Raw genomic sequence first — 20009 nt, 5'->3', positions numbered from 1 at the left:
GCAGTTAGGGCACTTCAGGGGACTCTGGTGTCACTTGTCCTCGCTCAGGTCCATGTGTACCTGATTGACTTTCACCATGTTGTGCTGGCAAGCACCAGAATGGCACAGATACTCAATTTTGGCTTTCTCAATTGCTAACAGAGCTCTCTGTGCACCTCAGGCGGGGCTGGTTTTATGTCTGCAAGGTCTGGCACTTATTCTAGTAGATCTCTGTCATCCAGGAGCGAAGTAGACGGCACATCCCCTGCACCGCTCCTTTTTGAGATGTCAGCCAGCTCTGTAGCAGCTCTGGAGTCCTGCCCAGGTTCAAACATGAAGAGTTACATATGAGTGACATGTTCAGGAGTGTTTCTGCCTAGATTGTTGGTACAAAAGCTGGAATTTAAGCAGTTTGGTAAGAATTTTAACTGTATTGTGGTACAGTCTGGTGGATATAATGCTGGCTCTCCCTGGTACTTGGGAGTGCTGGGACTGGGTTGTGCCACAGGTCTCCTAGGTGTCACAGAGTCACCAGCTCTCTCTCTGTAGTTCTCTCATCTCAGAGTCTGTGTTTGTTGTTCTCCCATACATTTTCCATCCTGATCATTTATACTCTTTGGCATTTGTCACAGGGTGCCTGACCCCCAATAGTCCCTATATTTATTTAGCACTGTGGAGAAGACATGCCCTACTCTCATTCATGAGCACTGTGGCAAACTCCAAACTCTTCTAGATTTCTCTCAGGGCAATGTTGTATTATTAAAACAATGTTTTGCTGGGTATTTTGGTAATCTAATGGTACATTACTCACTAGAGTCTGTCTCCAATGACACCTCTTGGTTTGACACAATACAAAGAGTATCTTCTCTAATAAATTTTCTTCCTTTTTTTATTTCCAAGGTACTGCACAGATGAAAATCAGACATTTCCTCATCCATTCATGCTGGAGAACCACATCAGCCTCATGCACGGCATCAAAAACCCAGACTTATCCCAGATGGCCAAAGTGAAAGCTCCAGAGAGAGACAGAGCAGAAGTAACTGACACCTATTTTCATGGAAAATTAAATGTACAATTAAATGTACTTGGCGAGGAGTTGTTTATTTGGGGTGTTATGTCGAGCTGTGGCCTTTTGCCAGTCAAACCCTCCCCTTACTCATTTCCATCCAGCCTGGTTCCCTCTGGTAGGGTCAGGGTCAGCAGTGTGAGCACAGCTGAGCTGCACCAGGACAACATGCATTTGCATCTTGCATTTCTCAAGATTTTCTCGCTGTGTTTTACTGGCATTTATCCAGTCTATTTTGTATTTTAGGTTTGTTATTACCCTTGTGTTCCACTGGTGCCCCGTTCATGAGCATGGCACATTTTTCTTCTTTCTCCCTTATTTTTTCTGCTAGTTACAAAATATTTATCTTCTGCTTTAAAATACTTGCTAGATCCATTACCTATGAGAACTGCATTTTTCTTAAGTAGGAATGTGTAATTTTGTATAGCAAATGTAACTTCTACTGATTGTGTTTTGGATTGGTTTGGAGTAGAGGGTTGGCTGCTTGGGCTTCTTTGCTCAGTTTATTTTAAAAATACACATTTTGCATATCACTGCAGGGACATATTTAAGGGAGTCGTCCTCACAGGAGAAGCTGCAGGATTCTAAGATAGATGGGATGAGTCACTGAGAGATGCCACTAAGACAAAATCTGAGTGGAGGGGAGAATGTTCAGTCTGAGAAGCGTTGTCTGGGTTAATGACCACCGCTTGTGTCTTTCAGCTGTCCCTCTTCTGTGGGCTTCTCCTTCCCACACCAAAGTCTAAGTTGTTCCCACTCCAAATTTTTACGCAGAGAGGTCATGGCTGTCCCATCCCTGGAAGTGTCCAAGGCCTGGCTGGACAGGGCCTGGAGCACCCTCGTCTAGTGATAGGTGTCCCTGCCCATGGCAGGGGGTGGAACTGGATGAGCTTTAAAGTCCCTTCTAACCCAAACCATTTCATGACTCCTTGATTCTAAACTATTTCCTCATCATGTTTCTGCTGAGCCAGCCTCTCCCAGCATTCCCATCTCACATCACAGGACAGCAGCTGAAAACCTGTGTGGTGGGTGGGGTGTTTGGGTATGGCTAGGGAAGGGAATGCCCCAGGAATCCCTAGGCATGATTTCACCCTCAGGCATCCTCAGACATGCATGTGGATTTTAGCACTTACTCTTCCATGGGTTCAAATGATAAAGTCACTTTTTAATCTTATTTTTTAAAGGCAAAATCTCCAAAGAGGATGGCAGTGGATGAGCTGGGTCAGGCAGAGAGCAGCGTGGGTTTGGATGCGCCACCAGCCAAAAAACTGAAAGCGCCTTGGAAATGCGCGAAGTGCGGCTTCGTGACGGACGTCCGGACTGAGTTCCAGGAACACATACCTCGGCACAAGACCGACAGCTCCACCTTCCAGTGCTTGTTCTGTGGCCTGTGCTACACCTCCCAGATCTCTCTGAACAGGCACCTCTTCATTGTTCATAAAGTCAAAGATGAGGAGGACGAGGAGGAAGAAGAAGAGGAGGAGGAGGAGGAAGACGAAAGGCAGAAGTTGCAAACAGAGATGGGTAAGAATGGACATGAGGACTACAATGGCGAGTTGAACACTACAGTGGAAGAGGAAAGCAAATGCAAAGAGTGCAAAAGTGACTCAGCTCTTTGTGAGCACAATCAGATGTGCAGCACAGAAGGCCCCAACAGCACCTCACAGAACAATCATTCAAAGTCTCTTAAGACTTAAACGCAAAAAAAACAAAACCCTTTTGGTTGATTGGGGTATTTTTGTTGGGGGGTTTCTACTCAAAATACAGGGTGGGGATGGGGCAAATCTTTGAAATATTCTGTTGATTTATTGGGATGAACGTTGCTTTCCATTAACTCCTATTTGTAAGGGCAGTTTAAAACAGAAAAAAACAAAACCAACCCTGCCATTGCATCCTAAGCACTAACTCTCTGCCAGCCCAGAGAGGTGAAAAGGGAAAGCAGGGCCAGAATCCTCAGCGGGGCTTGGCCAACTCCTGAGGATCCACGAGCACTTCACAGCTGCAGTTTCCTTCAGACAAGCTCTCCTCCTTTGAGTGTGCACCGCCTCAGCCTCTGCCCAGAGCCCCAGCCTTGCCTTCCCAATCTCCCTCTCTCCTTCTATTTATGGCTTCTTTTTTCTCTCCCCATCCTGCCTTTGTGTTACTCATTTTAACTCATAATGCTGGCTCAGCCAAACGCACTTGTCAGGACTGTGTGGCCGACCTGGGACCTGCATTACATGGGATGGGTTGGAGCTCTTGAGTTGTGCTGATTACTCTTTAGTTACCCAGATAACAGCATTCTTTTCCAAAATGCAGTTTAATGAAATGTCTTGGACCTGAGTCATCCTTGAGAGAGGATTTTGTAGTCCCAGTCCTCCCTGGTGAGTACAGTGTTCAGGAGGGCCGTTTGGCTGTGGAGTTGCACTGCTGGAAGCCATCCTGGCCTGGGTGCTGCCAGGCTGGTGCTCAGTGGCTCATCCCAGTGGGGAGCCCGATTGGCACCTTCGCCAGACAGGGATAACTTCCCCCATCCCAGCAGTGGGGTCAACTGGAGTGAAACTATTCCAAAGCTCCCAATATATTGGTGCCAGGGCTCCCTGACAGCTCATTTTGAGGGGAGAGAAGCAGAGCACAGCTCCCAGAAGTGTTGGAAGCAGTGGGAGCCACCGTCCTAGAGCGCGGCAGGGGCTGGGGCTCCATCAGTAGCTCCATAACTCCTCTCCTGCTGTAGCTCAGCATTACCCATCCTTTAGGAGATGTTCCTTTCCATGTAGTCACATTGACTCTCTCCTCCCTCATTCCTTGTCACACCCATGCTTTGTGTAATACAATTACCTTCTATACCATTATTTTTTTTCATTCTGTTGAGACAGAAGTCTGCTTGTTATTGTTTACTCTGATGATGTTTAAATAATTTAAGAACTATTTATCTCCTTGCTTGGGCTCATCACCATCTGGTCTCGTGATGCTTGGATGTGGCCCTTTGGAGCTGTCTGGATGTTGGATGGTGTGTTGTTTGGATGAGTAAAGCTTGGCTGTGGGGTGTTGGTTGGCTGTGGGGTGTCGGCAGGATGGGGGGTTGGCTGCTGGTGATCTGCACGGGGGTGTAGATCAGATGAGCTGTTGGCTGAATGGGGCGTGAGGTGTCCGGTGCTGGCTGGCTGGGAGCGGTGGGAAGAGGGAAGGATGGAATCGGGCGTTGTTCGGATAGCTATTGAGTGCGAGGGGGATGTTTTGGGTGCGGTGTTTCGGCCGAGGGGTGTTTTGGAGGGGCTTTGTTAACGCGGGGTGTCGGGCGCGGCCCCGCTCCCCTCACGGGGGCTGCCCGGCTGCGCGCGCGGCCCGGAAGCGGCGGTGACGCGGGCGGAAGCGGAAGCGGGGCCGTGCGGGCGGCGGCGATGGCGGCGATGCTGTCCCTGGACTTTCTGGACGATGTGCGGCGCATGAACAAGCGGCAGGTGCCGGGGGGGCCGGGGGGCGGCGGGGGAAAGCCGAGCGGGCGGACGGGGCCGGTCCGCCTTGCCGTGCGCTGGCGGCGGGGCCTGACCGCCTCCGTTCCTCCGCAGCTGTACTACCAGGTGTTGAACTTCGGCATGATCGTGTCCTCTGCCCTCATGATCTGGAAGGGGCTCATGGTGGTGACGGGCAGCGAGAGTCCCATCGTGGTGGTGCTGAGGTCAGTCTCGGGGTGATTCCCAGGGGGTTTAACCGGGCTGGGGACTCGCCAGGCCCCCGAGGGGGATCCCATAGGGATGGATCCGACGGAGGCTCCTGCCACAGCCCCAGTGGGCGAAAAGCTCCTGAGGAATCCAGGCGAGGGAATGGCGAGGGAAGAGGCAGCGGGTAGAAGGAACGTCTCACCTCGCTCTGGCAGCTAGAGGGCTGGTAAAAAAGAGGGAGAGGGATTTTATACCCGGGCACGTAGTGACGGGACAAAGGGGTGTCCCGTTTCCTGCAGCCAGAGGACAGGGTCAGGTGGGTCAGTGAAGAAATCCTTCCCTGTGAGGCCATCGAGGCCCGGGCGCAGAGAAGTTGTGGCTCCCCATTCCAGGCCAGGTTGAACAGGGCTTGGAGCACCCTGGGACAGCAGATGTCCCTGCCTGTGGCAGGGGGTGGAACGGGATGATCTGTAAGGTCCCTTCCAGCCCAGCTCTGATGACTCTGTGACTGTCCATTACAGAGGTGGCCCAGAGCTAAAGAGTTGTCACTCTGTCACTGTATTTTGGGTGTCACACATTGTCCTTACCCCTGCAGTGGGTACCACCGGTGTTACTCCCATCTTCCTGCAGCCTGGGACAAATTCCCTGGGCTGCCATTGGATGCTGGCATGGATATTGCACCTGCTCCGTGGCCACATTGGCCTTTTCTTTGTGTTTCTGTGTCAGTGTTCATGATGTAGAAATGCTGTAATGCCATGACCAAGTGCTGCTTACCAGAACTCCCTCCTGATGTGAAGTACTGGGCAGATGTTTCCTGCTGCTCCTCCCAGTGAGTAAGACAGGGGCTGTGAGGTCACATCCCTTCTTTGGTGATGTGATCTGCTGTTCTGAACTGCATCTGCTGTGCTCTGTGAAGATAAAACACAAATGCACACACGCTGCTTAAAGTTCATTGTTCTGTTTTGCATTATTTATGTGGAATTAGGAAGGATAAGGAGTTGGTAACAATTGCCATTTACAAGACAGAAGAAAAGTGACTTGAGTCGTGGTGTCTGAAATGAGATAATTAGACAAAGCAGTGAATCACAGTAATAAATTTTTGGCAAGTCCCTTTGTCTGTTTCAGATGGGAATGGAAGAGGCTGATGCTTTCAGTGCTTCGTTCCTGAGGATAATCTATCTCTAAAAAATAAATTAAATAAAAAAAGCTTCCCATCATTACAGAGCTGCCAGCATTGACCTGCCAATGGTGAGCTCAGAAATCAAAATACAGTGTTTGTCATCAGCTTTTTGCATATTAAAAAAGTTTTTCCCTTTGGATGCACTTGTAACACCAGGTACTGGCAGTGCTGTTTTCCCAACAAATGCAAACTGCTGGCAGTGTGATGACTGAAAACTTGCAATAGAGGTTACACAGTTTCCCGGTCTCCAAGGTGGTTTTCTCAGAAGCTCTTTGTCAAGGTTTCAGCCTGGTCTTGAACACTTCCAGGAATGGGATACCCACAGCTTCTCTTTCTCATGAGGTTCTTGTGAGATTTTTCTTAAAGGGCCATGAACTCTAAAACCTGGTACTGAGTGTTTAAATAATGTTAATTTGTTCCTCTCCTCTTTTTCAGTGGGAGTATGGAGCCTGCTTTCCACAGAGGAGATCTCCTGTTCCTGACTAACCGAATTGAAGATCCAATCAGAGTGGGAGAAATAGTCGTCTTTAGGATAGAAGGAAGGGAAATTCCTATAGTCCATCGTGTCCTGAAAATCCATGAGAAGTATGTTAAGAATCTGGGGGTTCTACTGCTGATGTTTCCCTGACTGGTATTCTTCATCTGCTTGGGTAAACAAGTGGTTGGGATGTCAATCAGAGATATCCAGGTGCTGTAGGAAGTAACACAGAAGTTTCAGACAAACAAATTCTGTGCTACTTGGTTTACTTGTAAAGATCATCCAGCAGAAACACAAGCTGAGAGTCTGTGCCAGTGCCCTGGACACTTCTGTGTCATGGAAACTGTAAAATCATGAAATTGTTAGGGTTGGAAGGGACCTTAAAGCCAGTCTCATTCCACCCCTGCCATGGGCAGGGACACCTTCCACTATCCCAGCAACTATCCCAGGTTGCTCCAAGCCCTGTCCACCTGTCTGCCTTGGGCACTTCCAGGGACCCAGGGGCAGCTGCAGCTTCCCATGGCACCTGTGCCAGGGCCTCACCACTCTCACAGGGAAGAATTTAATCCTTATATCCCATCTAACCCTGGCAGTGGGAAGCCATTCACCCTTGTCCTGTTACTTTAGAGCCCTTGTTGAAGTCCCTCTTCATCTCTCTTGGAGCCCCTTTAGGCACTGGGAGGGTGACACCACTTACTGTCTCCTGTGCCATCCTCTATGTCCTGAGCTGCTTTGCTGTCTGCTGTAGTGTGGCTGCGTTTGTGTGTGGAGTGAGTCTCGTTTGTGGGGCATAGCTGTGGCAGAAGGGTGTTTTATGTGTAGTGTGTATTATTTTAGAGCTTGTCTCTATGGTCCTGGTCTCTGCTGTCATGCAGACTTAGGGCCTTTCATCTCTCTCGAAAGTTGTGTTGTTACCCTGGGAGTCTTTGTGTACTGTTCTCTCTCAGCACTGGGGAGGTTGAGTATCTGAAGGAATGGAACAGGCATTGGTTTCATGGCTGAACAGGGCTTAGTTTTCTAACCAAGGCTTCCACTGCAGTCATAAGCTTTCCTGTATTGCTGGATGGAACTGTGGCCTCTCCAGGCCAGTCTGTGGGAATACGAGCCAACCATGTGGGTTGTTTGAGTGAAAACTGAATCTTAAACTGAATCCCTGATTCTTCAAGGCATCTCTGAGGGGCAGTAGCTGGTTGGGGTCCCAGCATCTGTTTCTGCTGAGTAAATGTTTTCTGGCATGAGCTTGAGCTGTACCAGGTGACATCTGAGGATTCCTCTGGGGTGGAGAGGGTCTCTTCCCCAAAGCTGTTGGAATATGCAGACCAGTTGTCTGGTCCAACTCAAGGATGACCAGCCTTGTGCACATATATACACAGCTGGTGTCCTGGCTCTGAGGAAAAGAAATTATGCTTCTCCCAGTAGGCAAAGCACATTCTTTGCTGTTCAGGTTTATTCTGTACCCAGAACTTTGAACAATGTCACTTTTCAAAATGCTGTTCTTTGATACCTGTTCTCTGATACCACTGATTTAAAACTAAGGTCAGTTTATGGGCTGAATTTGACACCTAATGCTGCATGAGCATTTTTTGTGGTGTTGTGGGAACTCTTTCAAGTGAAATACAGTTTTCCTTCTCCCCCATTCTGTGCAACTTGGGCCCAAGTTCACATCAATATTGTGTCAGTGAGAAAATGTCTGTTACTTGCTGGCCTTTTCTTCTTGTTTCAGCCCAAAATTGAATTAGTTTTTTATTACTAACACAGAGTCTGCAGTCAGAATTTACTTAGTGGTTTTGGAGCAGGACAGCCAGACCAGCCTTCACTCTCCTCAGAGAGCAGAGAAGTGCACCGTGGGCTTCTCACACCACGTTGTGACAGAGCCTTTCCTGCTCAATAAGGGGCTGCAGTCCTACACCATCACTCTTCAGAGCTAAACTACATTGTCTGCACCTTTGGGGATCTTCATCTTTTTGCACACAGTGTCTCTAAGCTCCCAGTGTTGTTCCCACATGACAAGCCGGATGTGCTGTGGAGAAAGAGCTGTGGGTTTTTTCCCTTTTCCCTTTCTGAGCTTCTCCTGTCAAGGAAACTGTTGGTGTTCAGGCGTGATGAAAACACCCTGAGCTCCAAAGAACTGCCTGCTTTCCTGTTCTGCATTCCATCTGTCATTTCTGTGAGAGCTGGGATTCAAGCACTGAGGATGCTCCTGCTCAGCACCTGCCTGCAGGTGCCACAGGAAGGTGACAGTGGCGAATCCCTGAGGAGTGCCACGGGCTGCTGTCCAGCATCTGAACTGAGGATGCTCCTGCTCAGCACCTGCCTGCAGGTGCCACAGGAAGGTGACAGTGGCGAATCCCTGAGGAGTGCCACGGGCTGCTGTCCAGCATCTGAACAGGAATGGCTGGGAAAGATCTATAAAGCTTTTTCCTGGTCAAAGCAAAGATTCATCTGCTCCACGATCCCGTTTCTGGCAAGCTAATTAATTCATCTCAGGATTAATTAAACACTAGAGACAGAACATAGTGATAATTTCCCTGCTTTCTGCAGGTTACAATTTCAAGCACAAAGTCCTAGTTCTTTATGAATTGCCTAATTTCCTCTTTTTTATGGCATATGGGATCAGTTTTTGAGCCAATATAATTTTTTGCCAACCAAAATACCTTTGCAGAGAGATATGGTTTAGGTTGTGCTGTGGCTGTTTCTGCATAGCACCTTTTCAGCCTGATTTTAACCCATTACTTCTGAGCTCCTTTTGGTACCTCTTGCATTGGAAGAGACAGTGAAAAGCTATTTGATTGTTGCTGTCATTTGTGGTGGACTATGTCATATCTCCCATCAGTTCTGTCTTTTCCCAGAAGAGTCCTGGTCTGTAGTTTCTTGTACAGAAGTAGTTCCAGACCTTGTTAACCATTTCTCAACCTTTGCCAGTTCTTCTCTCCATTGCAGAAAAGGATCTGGGGGGCTCAGCACTGCCCAGAGCATTCCAGATGTAGGCACATCGTGAGTTCATGCAGTGTCATCATGGTATTATTTGTTTTTTTTTCTGTCCCCCTTCCCTCATCAGTTCTAAGATTCAGCTTGCTGCTACCCGCTGCTGAGTAGAGCTGTGTGCTTCAATCCCAACCTCTCCTTTCGTGTGGTAGTAGGGAGACAAGAATCCAACGTTTGTGTGAAGCAAGAGGAGCATCAACACGAGATAGGTCAAAAGCCAAGACACAGTAGCTGCGCCTGCACTAGAAATGGCTTGTCGTGCTGGTTCTGTTCTGAAACTCTGCTGGAAAGCTTGGCTGGGGCCAGAATTCGTTCTTCCCATGGCACTGTTTTTCCAAACCATCTGCTTCCTGCAGCATTTGGCAGAGTTTCCCTCTTTTATCCTCCTGGAACTGTAGGACATGGTTGCTTCTAGTGCCCTTTTGTTGGTCTCTCCATGCTTGCTGTAGAACAGCTTTCAACAAGTTTCTGCCCTGCCTTACCTGGCTGTCTTGTCTTTACCAGGCAAAATGGAGACATCAAATTTCTGACAAAGGGAGACAACAATGCTGTGGATGACAGAGGGCTCTACAAACAGGGGCAGCACTGGCTGGAGAAGAAGGATGTTGTAGGACGAGCGAGAGGGTGAGTTTGAAAATGATGGGGCTTTTCACACTGCTGTCCCCAAAAGCCATCTGGTAAATCCCCCTCCTTGTGCTGAGCTATCCCTGCTGGGTTTTGTAACCTGCCTGAGGATGTGGGGAGCTCAGATCTTAGTCTGGCTTAAGCAAAGGCATCAAGTTGTGAGCTGTATCCTGAGATGTTGATGCTGGATGGACACAGATGTAAGGGTAGCGTGAGCTTAGACTTAATCAGAATTGTCATCAGATTTGTCCTGGAAGGCTCAGTGTTTGCAGGCAAGTGAAATCTGAACCTGGCATAGGCTGAAACACTCTGGGGCTGGTTGTCACTCAGCCCCACAGCCACAGAGAGGAAGAAGTCACCAGCACATTGACTGCAGCTCTTGGGATGCTTGAGTGGTTCTCCCACTGCACCCTGGAATAGTGTTTGTTTTAAGAAAACCTTTATTCTTCTAGATTTGTGCCCTATATTGGAATAGTCACTATCTTAATGAATGATTATCCAAAGTTTAAGGTAAGATCTCTTCTATTTCCTTCCTGCTTTTCCCACCCCAGCTATAATTCCTTTGTGAGAGCATGGGCAGAACCATGTGCTCTGCACAATTGCTGCTGTAGATGTCAGTGTGCACTCCTGTATCTCCTCTGCTCTCTCCTCCAGTATGCAGTCCTCTTTTTATTGGGTTTATTTGTGCTGGTCCATCGAGAGTAGTCCCTTGCACTGAACTACGAGGTGAAGGTGCCATGGATTTTTCTAGATGAACGTTTAAAGTAGCTGATGGTCCATTGTACCAGGAGAAAGAAGAAAGCATGCATTTCAAAGCTTCTTGCCAGTTTGGGTTTGTTTCGGTTTTTACTGCGTAGGGGCGATTGTTTGTCACTGTATTTTCAATGGTTTGTCACATTTTAGCCTTTTTAGTGAATTTTTATATTAAAAATTTGAGCCAAACTGTTTAGTGCTTGTACTTTGAAGCTGAGCTTCCTCTCCAAGTGCCTCTGGGACCGTGTCCCCAGTCTGTGCCTGGCCGGGCCAGGTGCCCCCTCCCTTGTGCCTACTGAACTGTCCAATGGTGAGTTGTGGCCATGATGGTTTTTTTTCCCAATTCAGAACTGGAATAAAGATTTTGCCTCTTGCCACAGTTTTTGTTATTGCCCTGATGAAAGCAGCCTCCTTGACCAGGTTCCGGGGGATATCTGGGCGTTGCTGTTACAAACTTACTCCTAGATCCACCATTGTTCTCTCTTCACAGAACAGTAGCAGCTGCTCCTCTCACCTTTTTTGGAGAATAATCAGTCCTGAGCTGTAGATCATTCAATATTTCCGTGTTTCTGTAAATCACACTGAAATAATCTGCCTAAAGACTGCAGAGTGTTTGGGGTAGAAGATGGCAAAGGATTACTTTGTGCATTGTGGCACAAGGTAACAGAAGGATTGAGATGGGCAATACTCACAGCTCTTTGTCAGGGATGATTTAGCAGGATGCAATAATAAAAATTGCTTAATTTTGGGAAAAGGCTTCAGGTGTTCTGTGAGCTGGCCATATCTCACAGCTCACCTGAAAGCTACAGACTGCCCTGGGGTCTGAAATAAAAAAACCCACTTGTCAACGCGTGCAGCAGCTGTTTTTTGTGAGCTTCTCATTCAGGCTTGTGATCCTGCTGGTGGAGGTGCTGTCAGAAAGAGCCCAGGGAAGAGGTGCAGTTCATCAGCTCTTCTCCATGACTGCTCCAGAATTCCAGAGCAACGAGAATCACTGCAGATGATCACTGCAGCCACACACAGCTTGTATAAAGCAGCCAGGAAAAGCAAGGACAAAACCCAGTGGGGTGTTTATGGCTGTTTGCAGTTTCACACCTATGTCTCTTGTTGGGTTTGTCAGGCCTCTCCCGTCTCTGCAGGTGAATTGTGCCATTTTGCTTGTTTTGATGTTTCCAGGTGCTTTGTTGTTCCCTACACAGGATGAAGCAAACATCACCTCTAGGGCACTGCACAGAGTCTGCAAACAGGTCCAACCCTCAGCACTGCGCCTTGGGCCTGTGGCTCTGAATAATCATAACTTTATAATAAAAATGGTAATAAAATCTCTATCTCTTGCCCCTAGTGTTAGAGCCCTTGAGAGGAGAATGCGGATAAAGCTTCTCTGTAATCCTTGAGTTAAGGATGGGATGTTCTGTCAAAAGTCAGAGCCAGGCAGCACTGAGAGAACAAAGAATCTTTGAGAGTTGCTGTCACTGCATCTTCCTGAGGCATTTCTGCCTTTGCAGCTCATGTGGAGCCTGTCTGTCCCTGCTTTGCCTTGAGCCTAAACAGCTTTTGTGCATAAATGTGTTTTAGACTTGGGCTCACACAAAGGGCTGAGTTGAGCTTGTCTGGAAGCTGCTAATCAACACCTCCCCAATAAGCACTTGCTGGGAGTGCTGCTGCTGCTGCTCTCCAGGTCCTCTCCCTTTCAGACCTTCTCCACAATTCTGAGTGTGTGAAAGCAGTTGTGTTCCTGTCACTGAGTTAATTTAACCAAGAAAAAGGCTAAAACACAAAGGATTATAGAGCAAGCTTTAGCCTCAAAGTGCTGAGACCGCAGTTCTTTGCAGGATGATGTGCCCAGAGGGTGGCAGCGGGTGTCAGGAGCCCTAGGCTGGGACACAGGGCCAACATGAGCTCTTGCAGGAGGATGTGCCCTGCTCTCACCTGCTGCTGTGTGAGGAATTGAGCAGGGAGTGCTTAAAGAATGCAGGGTGCTTGGGCTGAGGAGTGACTGGAGCCTCCACTGCAGCCCTGCTCCAGAGGCTTCTCTCCAGCACCTGCAGGTGCTTGAAGAACAGGAATAATCACCCTAAATGTGGGAATTCCCTAAATTTGGGAATTCATCTCTGCAGCCCCTGTTCTGCCTGTTCAGCTCTGTGCAGCTGAGAATGTGGTTCTTTTACCTGCAGTTGTGAAATGAGGAGTTGACTCTAGTTAGGGCGAAAATAATTCAGCAGTCAACCGCATCACAGCTCCAGCACCCACCACCTCCTGTGCCACCTCCCACATTACCTCCTGCCTTCCAGCAGCACCTTTTCTGCCACAGTGGGATGAGGGAGTGTTGGGTATGAGCCTGCACAGGCTGGAAACTGGGGATATGGGGGCAGGACGACACAGAGTTGTTGCTGGCTCCATCCCTGCCAGGTTTATTCTGCTTTGCTGAGCAGAAAAGACACAGAGTGAGCAGGATCTCTGGCTGGCTGGGTGCTGATGCCGAGGTCTTTGGGAGCACTGCTGAGCTCCCACAGAGCCAGGGTGGTTGGTGGTAGAACTTGATGTGTTTATGTTTTATTTTGGTTTTATGCTACTTTTTTAAAAGGTGAAACTCTGGGCAGCTCCAGCAAAGCTGGTGACACTGGAGGCTTTAGAAATGGATGGAGATCTTTGTGTCACCACAGGAATGGGATTTGCTTGTAAGGTACATGGGTGTTGAAAGGTCTGGTTTATAAAGGAGAAAAAAATGAAGAAAAAAATCTGCCAGGGCTGATTGTGCCTGTCTGTTGTGGTTGGCTGCAGCCAAACAGGGCAGGTTTTCTGGTAGCAATACCAGTGGTTAATTACAGTTCAGTCACATCCATGGCTCAGGGCACAGATTCCTTCATGGGCAGGAGCTGTTTCATGTAGCAAAGCCACACTAGACTGTGTCTGATGGCTGCTGGAATTCTAGTGGGTGATTTTGTTTTGTATCAAAGCTAAATGTGAGAGGTGATGGTTGGGAAGTGAGCTGTGAGGGGTGATGTGCTGCCAGCTGGAGCTCTGTGAGACAGAGGCTGGTTCTGTGTATTTATGATGCTTTAATGCACGGTTGTTGGCTGAACAGCAGTGAGCATCATGGTGCTTCGTCCAGATCTGTTGCTGCTTATTGCTTTGCAGGGGTTCACAGGGCTCAGGTTTTGTCAGATGGTCAGTTCCCCACTGTCTTTAATGAGATTGGGTAATTTTTGTGCCCTTAAAATCAGAACAGATAGACTGGGTTTTTTTTACAAGGAACATCTTCAAGATGAAACCTGGTCCCTGCATGAAGACCACTCTCTGCTGGAGAAATGCACAACACAAAGAAAGCATGCAGCTCCCAGGACGGCCCAAAAGGAGAAGGAGATGAGACAGAGAAGAGAGAGGGAAGAGAGGAGGTGCTTAGAGCACATGCCTTAGGGATGGCTCCTGTGGCAGGGCAGGGGCAGTGCAGAGCAGCTGTTTGTATGACCCACACGGTGACTCAGTGGCTGAGTCAGAGCTCCTGGTTCCATCATGCAGGGAGGTGCACTGGGGTGATGCCAGAAGAGCCCGGCCTGCGCCGTTCCCGCAGTGGCAGCAGCTCAGGGTTGGGAGTTGGTGTGTGGTGGGTGACTGACCTGGCTCTCTTATTGCTGGGAGAGGACAAACAACATCCACACTGTGCTTTGAGCCAGTTGAAAAGCCTCCTGCCCCTTTTACCTCTCCCCAGCCTCGTGACACTTCTGTCCCTTTGGCATCTGCACCCAGATTCTCACCTGTCAGGAGCCACAGGTCTCTGCTGGAGTAGGTCCACCAGCCTGAGCGTGTTGGATTCATATGGGACACAGGGGCTTTCCTGAGAAATGTGCCTTGGTGGCTCTTTTTTGCCCTATTTGGGTGGCTTCGCTGCGGGTTTCTAGTCTGCCCAGCTGTGAGAGTCCCTCTTCACGTTTGCTCACCTCTGCTTATCCCTCAGTTTCTGTAAAATCCCACCAGCTCCATCACACACAGTCCTGCTTCCCCATGGAGCAGGATCTGCCTCTGTGTAGTGGCCTGCTGGTTGAGCACATTGTGTGTTAAACCTTCTCCTGCTCATGGGGAGATTCACACACTTGTTCTGTTCGAGCAGGTGCTGTGAATGCCTGATCTATCAGGGTTCCCTAAACCTCAGGGGAAGAAATACCTTCAGAGAACAGTCTAAATAGGGGTGGACTAGAAATTCACTCCTTGTAATTCAGAACCTCTGTGATCCAGGATGGAGCAGGTGCTCTCACTCTCTTGCTCCTTCTGCCCAGCTCCCCATCTTTTGACTATTTGTGCTCTTTCTGTTGAACAATTCAAAAACCTTCCTGCATCTCTCTCCACTGAACATCTTGGTATCACCTTTGTTTTCCAGCCTCCCCTTTCCCCATAGAAACAGTCCTGAAGGAAAAATAATACAGAGGCAATTAACTTCTCTGAGCATTGATTCAGTCAAACTGGGATGTCAGATTTCTGCTGTATAATTCTGGCTGGGACACTTCTGAGCTGGGCCTGGATTTGCCTGGAAGAAAACACGATTTTCTTCTCTAAGTCTTCTTGCAGAGCAGTTATTTGTGTATGTCCAGCAGTGTGGATTGAAAGGGAGACCTCAGGGAAAACCACAACTCATTTACAGCTTAAATGAAAATTGAAAATGAGTTGAAAACGAGATGTGCAAGATTTCAAATTTTATCTTTTATAAACAACAGCTATTGACTGTGGGCGAATGGATGTAACAGAGGAATTTAATCTTTGTAAACAAGAGAAAAATGCATCAGAATAGACCCTCAGGCGTGTGGCAGGACCTGGCTTTGGAAAAATGGTGAAGAAGAGGCTAAAGCAACCTAACCGCTACTGAGAGTTTTATTGGCACCAGGAGCTCTGTGAAGGAGACAAATAGGGGCATTTTGAGGCCTTTGCTCTTTTTATTTGTGTTTTATTAGAGCCATCAGTTTGAGCACATATTTGCCTTCCCAGGTAGATATTTGCAGGGCCTGGAAGCCTGAGCTCCACAGCATGGAGTCTCCCTTGCCAGCCTGGCCACCTCTCTTGGGGGTGCAGAGTCAGTGCCAAAGGTACTGTGTGGAATCTCAGAATGATTTGGGCTGAAAGGGACCTCAAAGCCCAGCTAGTTCCACTCCCTGTCATGGGCAGGAACATCTTCCACTATCCCAGCTTGCTCCAAGTGCCTTGTCCAGCCTGGCCCTGGGCGTTTCCTGGGATGGGGCAGCCACAGCTTCTCTGGGCACCCTGTGCCAGGGCCTCAACACCCTCACAGGAAAGAGTATCTTCCCAGCATCCTGTCTAACCCTGCCCTCTGGCAGTGGGAAGTCATTTTTCCTTGTCCCATCCCTCCATGCCTTGTCCCAACTCCCTCTCCAGCTCTCCTGGAGCCCCTCCAAGCACTGGCAGGGACTCTGAGCTCTCCCTGGAGCCTTCTCCTCTCCAGGGGAGCACCCCCAGCTCTCCCAACCTGGCTCCAGAGCAGAGGGGCTCCAGCCCTGGGAGCATCTCCATGGCCTCCTCTGGACTTGCTCTGACTGGTCCATGTCTTTCTGGTGCTGAGGACTCCAGACGTGGATGCAAAGCAGAGAAAAAACAAAATGGACCTTGCTTTAAAGCCCTTGAAGCAGGGTATTTTCAGGTTGGTCCATTACACTTGTTAGCAAGGCCCTTTTGGCTGTGCAGTTTTTGCATCCATTTCTTTTGATAAGTTGTGTTTTCCTTTATTTACCTGGTGAAATCCTGCTTCATCTTTAGGTGCATTTAGAGGATTTGCTACTAGTGCCTGTTTCACAGGTCTGTTATTGCTCATCTTATCCCTACTTGGACAGGAGTTTGGTAAGGAACAGAAGACCCTAAGAGTAAACTTGGAACTTGTTGGAGGAATTTGGAGGCTTATGGGCAAGGTGAACCCACAGGGATCACCCACCTGGATTTCCCAAAAGTATTTGGCAAGGTCCCTCAGCAAAGGCTCCTGAAGGAAGGAGGCAGCCCTGGAACAGGTGGTGAGATCCTTACAGGGGAAATAGAGGCTTATGGGCAAGGTGAACCCACAGGGATCACCCACCTGGATTTCCCAAAAGTATTTGGCAAGGTCCCTCAGCAAAGGCTCCTGAAGGAAGGAGGCAGCCCTGGAACAGGTGGTGAGATCCTTACAGGGGAAATAGTTTGCTAAAAGGTAAAGAACAAAAGGGAGAAGGGAAGAGACTGGGTAATAAAAAAGATGAAATTTAAATGTACATAAATATAAAATGGTGCACAGGGAGAAAAAACAATTTTAACTCTATTTATAAAACAACGGGTTCCAAGTTAAGTCTTACTACCTGAAACATCGGGGTTATTACAGACTGTGCTGTGAAAATGTCAGTTCTGTGGTCAGCAGCCATCCAGAGTAAACTGTGTGTGTCCATTGCTGGGAGAAAACAGAACAAAATAACCCCTGCTCCCTCTGGCTGCAGGCATCTGGGGAAGCTGGAGATCCCTGGAGCTTTGAAGCGCTTTGAGTGGGAAGGGACATTCCTGGAGGGTGTAGGACTGTGCAGGGCTGCGGTCACCCAGCCCCAGAGGGTAAATCCTACAGAGAGGGGAGGGGGAGCTCTGTGCAGACCCTCCTCTGCCTCGAGGACATGACCACAAGCCTGGTTGAGATTTCCAAGGAGTCACCTCTGGGGCTGCCAACAGCCCCATCTCCTGCATCACCTGTGGAAGTCAGTGTGATGACCTTTGCCAGCAAAACTGATTTATAAAGTAGGATTTCTACAGCTTTTTTTGATATGTAAGCTTGGAAGATTGCCTTGGAGGCTGGTAGCTGTTGGGAAGGTGAATCTCTGCTGAGCTGAAGAAAGAAGTGGCGGAGAAGCACTGCAATGTCAATTCCTACCTGGAATGCTGGAAGTCCCAGCAGGCTCCAGGCTGAGTGTCTTGCTCTGACCCACCAAAGTGGGACAGAGGGAGAGGCAGAAAATCTACCACAAACCCCACCAGGGTGGTGACCAGGTTCTGGACCTTAAGTCCTGGTGCCCTTCCCAAGTAGGTCCTGGGTGCCAGTTATTTTCCCTAAAATTAGGAACTTCTTTGTGAAGACTGGAAAATCCAGAAAAAATCTGGTGTCTCTGTTGGTGTCTGGGGCTGGTATTTACAAGGCTGCTGTGGAGGAAGGAGCTGCCATTCCTGGAGCCCTGCCTGGATCTCAGGGTCCTTTCACCAGTTATTTTCCAGTAAAGCCCCACTGGCTGCCCTGAGTTGTGCTCCTACTTCCAGCCTCCAAAACATCTCTCAGTGGCTGTTCTGGTGCTCTTTCCAGACTTGAAATCAGGGTTATGGGCTCACATCTCCCACACACACATCATGAGGTCAAGCCTTAGCACTCAGCAATTAATCTGACATCCCCTCAGCTTTTGAGGATTTACAGTGGCACTGCAAAAGGGCAGGAGCTCCGTGATTTCCTTTTCCCAGCCTTTACCAAGCTTGCTTAGCAGTATCACTGGGATGGAAAATACCTCTGCTCGCACTTTGGCTGAGGTAACACCAGCTGAAAAAGAAGGAAGATCTGGGTGCATTTGGTTGTGCATCTAATTAGAGCAGTGCAAAAGCCTTCATCCTGTTTGAAACCCTGCAGCTTCCCACTGCTCATCCCTTGTCCCCTGGGGTTGCCTGTGAGGAGCACTGAAGGAGTGGGACTTAACCCTGTCACGCTTCAGTTGGTGCCATAATTGCCCGGGGCTCTTTCATCTGCCCTCTGTAATTGGGATCACTTTATCCCTGGCTTCATCCTCCCTAATCCTCCAGGTAACCCTTCAGCTTGCTGCTCCCCACAGTGGAGGATTGCTGCTCAGCTTTCCAAACAGCACCCCTTCCCCAGGGTAAGGAGGAACCAGACTCAGCTGTGCCAGTGCTGTGCAGCACCAGGATCTTCCTTCACATCCAGCACCTTCTCTGGACCTCACATCCTCTTCCTCCTCCTGCCCTTCCTACATCCCCAGCCTTCTCCAGACACCCCGAATTTCCACCACTTTGGCCACCATGACTGAACTTAAAACTGTTTTGAAGAAAAGCTTTGGGATAATGTCCATCCTTTTCAAGCTGTGTTTTGTCAGCACAGGACACTGGGGGAGGGACAAAGGCTGAGAGAGGAAATAGAGAGGGGACGGGGGTGTTTCTGTCTGTCTGGATGTGGCACTGGCTTGTGGCCACTGGGAGGGGACACCAGAGCCCAAACAGTGGTCCCAGCCAGCAGCACCACTGGGACCAGGGGCCTCAGGTGTCCTCTCTCTGCTGATTCAGTGGGGGAGATGAGGCTGCCAGGATGTGAATGTGAGAATTGGGGCTGCAGTGCTGCAAATGCCACATCTGGGGTGCAGATGTGGGGCACTGTGTTCATCCACCCCATGGCCCCCTAAAGCCTCCTGGAGTGGCAAGCCCAGCACTGCCTGCTCAGCCATCCTGCTGAGCACAGGGAAGGAGCATGGAGAGAGCGGAGTGAGAGTCCCCCTTTTGAGCCCAGGACCTGCAGCACACCTGGACACAAGGCTGGCAGAGGTGTCACACCTGGTGGGTGAGGGAGGAGAAGGTCCTGTCCATCACTGTGGCACATCTCTGCAACAGCAGGGAGGGAGCCCATGCCGATCTGGCCACCCAAGGGGATGCTCACACAGTTTGGGAGGATGCCTGGTAACACAGGAACACTTGGGGATTTTTTTGTCTTCAAAAACAAAAACTTCAGCTTAGAGCTGAGTTTGCAGTTTGAATTCTGACCCTCTGCTGCTGAAGGGGAACGTGTCACCTCCAGCCCTGTTCTGAATAGCAGCACATGCTGAGAAGGGCATTGCTAATGAATTCCCTCTGCCATTTCCCAGGGGATCTGAGTCATCTCATCCCCACTGACCAGCATCTCCTTGCAAAATTATGGAATTGTAAACCCAGCAGAAGCTGTCAGGGCCTTTAGGACAATAGTTAGCTTTCATGGGTCTTACCTGGAACTTCCTTCTATCCACACAGACCCAGGAGCCGCCTGAGCTCAGCTCTGGACCTGTAGGCTATCATTGATCTGTGTTGTGGGAGCTCAGCAGTGCCTGAGGGACTTGACCTCACCCCCGGCCCTCCTCCTCACTATGGACCTGCCAGGACTGTGTCTGACCCTGGTTACACCCACCAGACCTCACCTCAACCTGCTGTGGTCCAGAACCTGGGAGTATCCCTGTGTAGAAATGGAACCTGGAGGAATCCCTGCTGACTGCAGGCCAGGGACAAGAAGAAACAGAGCACAACCTCTGCCTTGGGGCCCTCTGATCGAATGCTTCC

At 49.2% G+C, this 20009-nt stretch overlaps 2 protein-coding genes across 8 annotated transcripts in view; both read left to right on the top strand.

The window, feature by feature from the left end:
* ZNF592 (zinc finger protein 592) overlaps positions 1-3962 on the top strand; it is a 37034-nt gene extending 33072 nt beyond the window's left edge. For 2 of the 4 annotated variants that reach the window (XM_058847341.1, XM_058847342.1), the window contains exons 8-9: positions 880-1060; positions 2230-3962. In XM_058847341.1, coding sequence (XP_058703324.1) covers positions 880-1060; positions 2230-2742 — 694 coding nt within the window. In that variant the 3' untranslated portion in view covers positions 2743-3962. The remainder of the gene's footprint in view (positions 1-879; positions 1061-2229) is intronic. The other 2 variants (XM_058847344.1, XM_058847343.1) reach the window with 2 other exon arrangements.
* Positions 3963-4209: 247 nt separating this feature from the next.
* SEC11A (SEC11 homolog A, signal peptidase complex subunit) lies at positions 4210-19843 on the top strand. 4 transcript variants are annotated; one of them, XM_058847362.1, is made up of 6 exons: positions 4224-4481; positions 4594-4703; positions 6302-6451; positions 9834-9953; positions 10406-10463; positions 10608-11082. In XM_058847362.1, the coding sequence occupies exons 2-6, from the start codon at positions 4621-4623 to the stop codon at positions 10656-10658; spliced, it is 462 nt and encodes a 153-aa protein (XP_058703345.1). In that variant the 5' UTR covers positions 4224-4481; positions 4594-4620; the 3' UTR covers positions 10659-11082. The 4 variants fall into 4 exon arrangements, with proteins under 4 accessions (XP_058703342.1, XP_058703345.1, XP_058703344.1 ...); XM_058847360.1 differs by having other exon boundaries at positions 4229-4485; XM_058847359.1 differs by having other exon boundaries at positions 4210-4485; positions 10406-11082.
* Positions 19844-20009: the final 166 nt, after the last annotated feature.

Source organism: Poecile atricapillus, chromosome 11 (genome assembly GCF_030490865.1).
Source record: "Poecile atricapillus isolate bPoeAtr1 chromosome 11, bPoeAtr1.hap1, whole genome shotgun sequence".
Taxonomy (NCBI): domain Eukaryota; kingdom Metazoa; phylum Chordata; class Aves; order Passeriformes; family Paridae; genus Poecile; species Poecile atricapillus.
Note: the sequence above shows the minus strand (reverse complement) of the source record. Positions and strands in the feature narration are given on the sequence as shown.